The sequence below is a fragment of the Notothenia coriiceps genome, unplaced genomic scaffold (genome assembly GCF_000735185.1).
Source record: "Notothenia coriiceps isolate Sejong01 unplaced genomic scaffold, NC01 NC01_scaffold00019001, whole genome shotgun sequence".
Lineage (NCBI taxonomy): Eukaryota > Metazoa > Chordata > Actinopteri > Perciformes > Nototheniidae > Notothenia > Notothenia coriiceps.
The window spans coordinates 1697109-1705832 of NW_011351702.1; the positions used below are offsets into that span (position 1 = coordinate 1697109).

The following is an 8724-nucleotide window of genomic DNA, read 5'->3' on the forward strand; positions in this document are numbered from 1 at the left end:
ATTTTCTTTAAGGCTGGATGGAAAGAGAGCCATGCCACCTTCATGACAGAGTTGAGGAATCTGCAAGCAGCCGGACTCACAGCTATTGGCCAGTCATTGAGGACCGCTTTTGATTTACTCAATCTCAATAGATTAGTGACTGGGATAGACAACTATGGACAGGTATGTAGCACTGAATAGGCAGACAGGAAGCCAAGGTTAAAATAATATTAATTATGACACTATGCCCCCTGCCACAGACCCCCTACTCCCCTATCCCCAGTCTTACAAGCATCAACTACCTGCATACTGTGACCCCACACACTTTCAGTCATGTGCTCATGACACAAACATAACTGAAACAAAGAAATGACAAGACTTATTTATCACCTCAGCAGCTGTTATTGATTGATCTTAGTTTGTGTTACACAGTGCCACGGTACTCTACTACTTCAAAAGCTTGATGCTTATATTTTTAGATGGAAGGATTAGTTGTGAGCAACCCTGGAAGTGCAATATGTATTTAAAATCAAAAGTTCTCTTACAGCTTTAAAGGGATTGACAGTTAAAGGCTGCACAGATGTTCTCAAGTTGTTATTTTACAAGCTAATACTAATTCTGTCAAACACATAGAGCTCACACCAGTAACTTTTTTGGTAATCTGTAATAAGTACTTTTTCACACACACAAAATGCAGTTTTCAGCCTTTTTAAATACCTTTACACTGATATTTATTATAATATCAAACTGAATATTTTTGGGTTTTGAACTGACAAACAAGACATTTGAAGACCTGACCTTGGACATTGAGGAACTTGGATGAACATTTTTCAATATTTTCTTACATTTTATAGATGAATTGAGAAAATACCGGACAGGTTAATCAACACGGCAATTGGGAACAACAGATCTGCTTTAAATTCTACTTTTTTAGAAGTATTTATAATCAAATTAGTTAACTCTGTTTCAGAGAGGTGTTATAACAACCTTACAGTCAAAAAGGAGTTTATGTTTAAGTCTATTGCATTGTTTTGAGAAGTGATACTTAAGTTTAAGTCTACCCTCATGGAAACACATGGGCTGGAGTAAATATTTGAAATGCCTCACAGTTGGGGTACAGCTTCTGACATGACAACAAGGTGAATCAGCAAGGGTTTTAAACAAAACTGAAAAATAAAACCTTCAGAAAGGTGAAGTTAATGTTAGAGTTTTAATTATTATTGAAAATATATTATAGATGTTTAGGTCTATAATGCATTAATTATGCATTGTAGACCTAAAGAAAGTTTTTTTTTTTTTTACTGGCCACAACTTGATTTATGTTTAAATTCCTAAAGTTCCTAAGCTTTTTGTGTAAAAGGCATTTTACTTAAATGTACTGATGAGCTTTACATTTTTCACCTAGGCTGTTTCTTTTCAAGTCAACGGCAAACAACAGGATATTTTTTTACAATGACAACAATGCACTCTTTACTTGACGCCATAGATGTTATTTCCATCGTGTTGCACTTCTCATTTTTGATTTGTGAATCAGAAACAAGTCTCTGCCGCAGCTGAACGACACAGTTGGTCTGATTCCCAGCTGGAAGCCGACATCCACTTACATTTAATTGGGACTGCCTATGGAAAATGAATATTTGTTGAGTCTGTAACTAATTCAATATTACTGGCCCAGCTCCAAACGGTGCTAACAACATCAGCAGCTTAAATCTCTGTTGTCAAACCTCCAGTTTAGAGGACGATGTTGAAAGTAAAGCTGCGTGAGAGAGAGAGAGAGCGAGAGAGCATGATTGGTAAATATGGAGCAATTATGTTTACAGTTTGAGCCTAATGACTGATCTTCTACAGGTGACTTCTTTCTTATATTTCGTCTATAGAGTGGCGAAGTCACACCCATCTGCTTCCGACCCATGGGACCTTATTTCGGAAAAAGTATGTATTGAAGTCAATGGGGAGAGAAAGATTATCTTTCAATCCCGTATGAATTGTGCCACGAATTACACATATGGTGTTTCTCAATCTTAAAAAATAATTTCCATGTCAAAAAAGTCACAGTTTATCATAAAACTGTTGAAATATAAGACTATGGAAAATACGCAACTAGAAAGACTACAAATCCCAGAATCCCGGTCCCGCATGCTGGCTCTTAGGAACCGACTAACTCCCCTTGTGTGTATGTACAGCTCTCAACATGCCCAGACTTGGAGTGATTTTCACCTCTTTTAATACTTTCCGCCTCATTCTGAAAGAAAGAAGTGAAATGTGCCAACGTGACGGCCGTCTTGGTGTGTGGTGCGAGATGGGAGATGTAGTTCATTGAGCGGTTTCACACAAACAAAAGTGTTACTTCACAGTTTCACGACACATTTTTTTTGTTTTGACTTGCAAAATTATCTTTTAAATTGACAAACATCATATGTGTAATTCGTGGCACAATTCAAACGGGATCGAAAGATAATCTTTCTCTCTCCATTGACTTCAATACATACCTTATCCGAAATAAGGTCCCATGGAGGAAAGGGAGGGACTTCGCCTCTCCATCACAAAAAAGGACAAGACAGGATTTATTCCACTTTAAACTCAATAGAAAGCAACAGGAAACAGCTTGCAGGAGATGTTTCGCATCACCCTTCTTCTCTTCTGTCCAACGACTGGAAATTATAGGCGCCATTTTCTGATGGAATAGTCATTGTTAATGTCAACTTCGAAAAGAAGCTACAAATTGAAACACACTGGAAGAAATTGCAATATAGAAAAGCTACCCTAAAAATCTACTTTGGTTGACTATCACCTTTTTAGAAATAGTAGTTCTAGCTACTCGATACGATAAAATTAAGTACATTTGACACAGAAATATAATTCAAAAAAGGAACCGTGGCACAATTAAGTCATTAAAAAAATATATGGCCACTTGTTCACATGTCATACATAAACCAAATATTAAAAAGAAAATATATTAAATAAAAAAATGTTCAGTAATAACTGAATTACACAATCTTAAACTAAAACGGTCTCAAAATTGCAGTTTCTTTAGAAGTGTGTACTTCTTGGACATTGCTGTAAACAATGGCCATACATATGTTACTTGATAAAGCCATTACATTGGTTCAATAATAGGAGAGAAGCAATGAAAATATAAAATGACAATACTACACTACTGCAAAAACAACAACAAAGTGAACTATTTAAACCACTATGCATATGAATGTAGTCCAGCAAGCTGCTGCAAAATGTATTGTATACAAATTCACTTCTCCATACACTATAAACCCTCTTTCCTATACCCAGTCTGACTGTATGTCAGCATGTTGAAGTGAGTCTGAAGAGGAATACTAAATGCTTAACCAGCGTTTCCTGATTGTCCATTTAAGGTAATGCACACGTACAGCATGCACACTGTCTGTCAGACACTAGCAGGGAAGTCTAATGTAGATGTCAAGCTATCAGAAGCCATTCGGCCTGTGAACACAAACCGCTCATGCTGAGGTCAAGGTTACGGTGTCCTGCAGCGGTCAGCGCTCACCTCTAATGACCGGTGGATCCAACAGTTTTGATATAATTGAATGACCTCTCATGTGGTCCTCTTTTTTTCAAAAACTGAAATTCAGTTTCAGCGAGCATGGCGTTCTTTCCCTCTATCCTTGACATCATTGCCGATTTTGTAGTGACCAGCAACTATTGTATTAAGCTTATTATGTCCTTTTTAAAATAGCTTGTGTAATCAGAAGTCTTTTATTCACCCCACAGCGGGGAAATGTACAATGTTACAGCAAAGGGGAAGTGCAGACAAAAGATATATTTAAGAGAGGCAAGCACATGATAATTACTGTATTACTCGAGGTCGGAATCGAAAAGACATTTCTATTATCGAAGAATCTGTCTTTTTTAAGTCTTTATGATAATCAACAATAATGAAATAATGGCATCACAGTGTCCAAACGTGATGATCATCTTAATATTTCTTATTTTCCGGCCAACAAAACCCACATTTATTCAGTTTTCAATAATATAATAGAAATCAACACTTCATTTTCAGTGATAATGATTAATTGCTTTAATGCTACATGGCTGCATGCCAACACTTGTGGGGTACTTTCTGTTTTAGATTTCTTGATAGGGTTTTTCAATTAGTTTACTTTATGAGCAGATGGTGTGGTCTACTGTTGAGGGTGATGGATTAGAGTTTAAAGCAGGACATGAGGTGCGGATGTAAGTGATAAACCAAATTTCCTTTGAACCCGCACGATGTAAAAGTGACTCAAGTTTACACGGAGAGGCTGCCGGCTCTCTTCTTTGATCAGTGGAAACTTTCAGAGGTTTCATCAGCGCTCTGAGGACTACACACTTCCTCTGATGGGCTTTTCTTTCTCCATTTACTTGAACAGCTTTGAATCAAAGTGCATGACTGACTTTGTGTTTAAAGTGCCCCATATAATAACTACCTTTACTAATTTAATTCATATAGAAAAGTCAACTCAGTTCATATTATGGGCTGGGACGAGAGAAGATATTTGACCTAAGTGAAAGTACTCATACCACTGAGTGTAGAAAATAAATACTGTTACAAGTTAAAGTCATTAAAAATCTAACTTAAGTCAAACTACAAACGTATAAGCATGGAAATATACTTCAAGTATAGGGTTACAGTACGAATGACTTACTTATTGAATATTGTTAATACATCTCTTTGATGTTGCAGCTGGTGAAGCTTATTTTAATTAAACGACTAGTTCATTTCTAATTCTTTATTTTACTTATACTTATGTGTCATAACTTATTAGTTCATTTACATTTTGTATAAGTAATATGAATCTGCAAAGTGGCCACAGCTATAAGATAATTGTAGGAAAGTAAAAGGACTATGAGTAGCATCAAATGTAACAGTTGAAGTACATTTATTCTACTGCGAGAAATTGGACTTTCTGAACTTTAGGAATATTGTGATGCAAATTCTTGGTCAAGATTTTGAATACAGGACATATAAGAAGAGTACTTCTTCCACCACTGAAATAAACATTTTTGGAACAAGTACCTAAAGATGTTACAGTACTCAAGTTAATATACTTAGTTACCCTACCCCTCTGTAGGTAAGTGCTCTAAGACGTTCAGTGTTGCAGAGAGCTAGAGAGGGAGGAGACAAAGGGGAGTTAACATTTCCCTGGAGTGCGTCTCTCCTCGCTAACAAAGGGCCCTGCAGGTTGCCAGGCATCTGAGAGGACTCTCCCCAGGGAGGACGAAGGAGGAGGCGGAGCTAATCCTGACACTGATCAGTTTCATCCGGAGAGAAGGGAAGGAGAGAAAAGGAAAGGAGAGAGGAGATGAGAGAGGAGAGCTGAGCTAACCCTGACACTGATCAGTTTCATCCAGAGAGAAGGGAAGGAGAGAAAAGGAAAGGAGAGAGGAGATGAGAGAGGAGATGAGAGAGGAGAGCCGAGCTAACCCTGACACTGATCAGTTTCATCCAGAGAGAAGGGAAGGAGAGAAAAGGAAAGGAGAGAGGAGATGAGAGAGGAGAGCTGAGCTAACCCTGACACTGATCAGTTTCATCCGGAGAGGAGAGGAGAGGAGAGGAGAGGAGAGGAGAGGAAAGGAAAGGAAAGGAGGCAAGTGAGGAGATATGAGTGGAGATGTCAGCGTGGGTGATGATCAGGATTGAATGGCTCTCCACCAGGGGGATGTGTTAGCGGCTAACTGCTGTTTTAGGTGGAGTTAGCTTCAGCTCACTATATATATATATATACACACAACTATATGAAGGCAGCTACAGATGAATGGAGCTCCACTTACCACGTATGTTAAAATAAAATAGCGCCTTGTTAATCCTGAAGGATATTGTTGTGCTAAAAAATTACAAGACGAAAAAAACCACACCAGAGGAATGAATATAAAGTGTTTATAAAGGTATATTAGTAATGCACGTGTAACATAGAAAAGGGAATGAGAACTAATAAAGAAATGTAAATTACATTATGAGAATAAAAAAATACGTTTTGGTTTGTAGGTCTTGATTAGGCTTCGAAGCAGCATTACATCCGGAATCTAACTTACCTTAAGCAATCACACAGTTGATAAATGCAGAGCTGCTCCACTTTGATATGACCTTTATCCTATGAGTGTCGTTAAATATTGTGACATGCCTCACACAGATCCTCAGGTAATATACTCGGCCATTAGAGGAGGAATAAAGGGAACACTAATACGTGAAATGACTCTGTACTGAAGACGGTACTATTTCTGCTCATAATTCCCTTGAGCTAAAGTTCTCTATTTCACCCAGCCGCTCACTTTAAATAGCTCCCCTGTAAGTTATATAATTATACGCTATCTGCGCTCATTCATGCCTTACAAATGCTATAAATACTGTATAAATACAAGTGCTAATAGGAACTCTTTTTCTGATTATATTAGACTCTTATTCCACTATTTCACTTTTTTACTATTTTTCTTTTTGTATTAACTTGCTGTTTTATTGTGTTGCACTGCTGGAGGAGCCTGTGGCCTAAGATTTTAATTGTCATAACTACACTGTAGCCATGGGCGTAATTTCCACTGGGGATAGGGGGGACATGCCCCCCCCACTTTTCAAAATCCCGTTTGTGTCCCCCCCACTTTTCAAAATCCCGTTTGTGTCCCCCCCACTTTTCAAATGTGTATTTTTTTTTTTACGCAAGCGGTCATCGTCACAGAGGAGCGTCTGTGTGTGTGTGTGTGTGTGTGTGTGGCACGAGCGCATTTAGTGAGAGAGAGAGAGAGACACAGAGAGAGACAGACAGACAGACACAGAGAGAGAGAGAGAGAGAGTTACGGGGGTTGTTGTTAGCATCTGGTGCTAGCTCGGAGCTAACGGAGATTAGAAGCTGTTTCAACAATAAGGAGAGGGATAACGTCAGCTCAGTGAGGTAAAGGACTCGCTGAGCGATTAGATTGTAAACTTTAGTCTAAGTGATCTCAGTGGGTCTCAAAGGGAATGGTCATACATGTAAACAAATATCTCCATCTATTAAATATAGGCCTAGTTGTAAAAAATAAGTTAAGAAATCATCCCAATGTTTACTATAGGTCAGTAAAAAAATCTAAAACACAGTTTAAAAGGGGAGTGATTATTAAAATATACATTACTAAAAAGAAAGAATGCAGACTAGGTAAGATGGGAGAGAGGAGTTGATCAAATATGTGTTATTGGTTGTGTGCATATTCTAATGGTTTTTTGATTATTGAAATATATACAGTTCTGTTTCATGAGAGTTGAGAGCTGTATCCATAAATCTCTTAGATTAAATCGGGAAAATGTTTAATTGCGCAGGACCCCCTGTTTTGTGTCCCCCCCACTTCTCAAACCAAAGTTACACCCTCGACTGTAGCTATGTATGCATGACCAATAAAAGCCTTGAACCTTGATGTGGTTTAGTAGTTAAATCAATTGTGAATGTCTCTTTTTTTTTTTTGTCTCCGCAGGGAAGGAATCCTTTTTTCCTCGAACCTGCCATCATTATCGCCATCACCGACGGAAACAAGTTGACGAGCGGCGGAGGAGTCCAAGACGAGGTCAGCAAACATCTGGAGTCTGATCACACAGCAATGTTTAATTAACACAAGCATCCATTTCTTGATCAAACCCTCCATGTCTTTGTGGAGGCTAACATTACATTCACAGAACAACTTATAAGTTATAGCTAATGTATAAATCACCCCTATAAATCAATGCTATTCGGACTATTTCATATCAACCCCCTCGCAGTAACATGAATCGACTCAACCAAAACAATTAAGGTTAAAGAGGCCCAATTGTGCGTTTTGGGGTTCTCCCTTTACAACAGTGTGTGTTATTTAGGTTAATAGTTAATGACATCACTATGTAACACTTGCACTCCTATTGGCTCTGCTCCAACACATTGTACGTGATAGGCTAAGGGGCGGGACATCTCTTAGCGGTTGACCAATCAGAGCAGAGCCGGCCAGCTAACCAATCAGAGCAGACTGGGCTCTGGTTTCAGACAGAGGGTGAAAAGAGGTGCTGCAGCACAGGCAGTATGAGAACAATAAAGAGCTTTTTGAACATTAATGCATGGAGACATGTAGGGATGCATATCCTTGACTTTTTTACGATACCGATACTCGACCGATACATATCGTGATACTTTCATGTTGCATAAGGGAAAAATTGAAGCGCTTTATGATATAGTTAACATGTCAAATGAATATTATCAATCAATGTTTATTTTTATTTTTTTTTTTTATTTTATATTACAATTAATTGTAGGACTTCGACCTTTTAGTACTGAACAAACAATGAAAAACACGTTTGAAAACACGAGCTTGAAGACTACATTCCTGCACTCTGATTTTATGTGACGGTAGCAAATGTTTTGAGAGGTTGGATGTGTTGCCGCCTTTCCCAGAAATAAACATCTTGCAGTGGTTACAGACCCCACCATACAGACTGGCAGTGGTTACAGACCCCACCATTCAGACTGGCAGTGGTTACAGACCCCACCATTCAGACTGGCAGTGGTTACAGACCCCACCATTCAGACTGGCAGTGGTTACAGACCCCACCATTCAGACTGGCAGTGGTTACAGACCCCACCATTCAGACTGGCAGTGGTTACAGACCCCACCATACAGACTGGCAGTGGTTACAGACCCCACCATTCAGACTGGCAGTGGTTACAGACCCCACCATACAGACTGGCAGTGGTTACAGACCCCACCATACAGACTGGCAGTGGTTACAGACCCCACCAT

At 38.8% G+C, this 8724-nt stretch overlaps 1 protein-coding gene across 1 annotated transcript in view; it reads left to right on the forward strand.

Annotated features, from left to right (window-relative positions):
* The window catches only part of LOC104951740 (integrator complex subunit 6-like), a 20709-nt gene that overhangs the window by 1686 nt on the left and 10299 nt on the right, over nt 1-8724 (forward strand). The window contains exons 3-4 of the mRNA XM_010778471.1: nt 13-162; nt 7435-7524. Coding sequence (XP_010776773.1) covers nt 13-162; nt 7435-7524 — 240 coding nt within the window. The remainder of the gene's footprint in view (nt 1-12; nt 163-7434; nt 7525-8724) is intronic.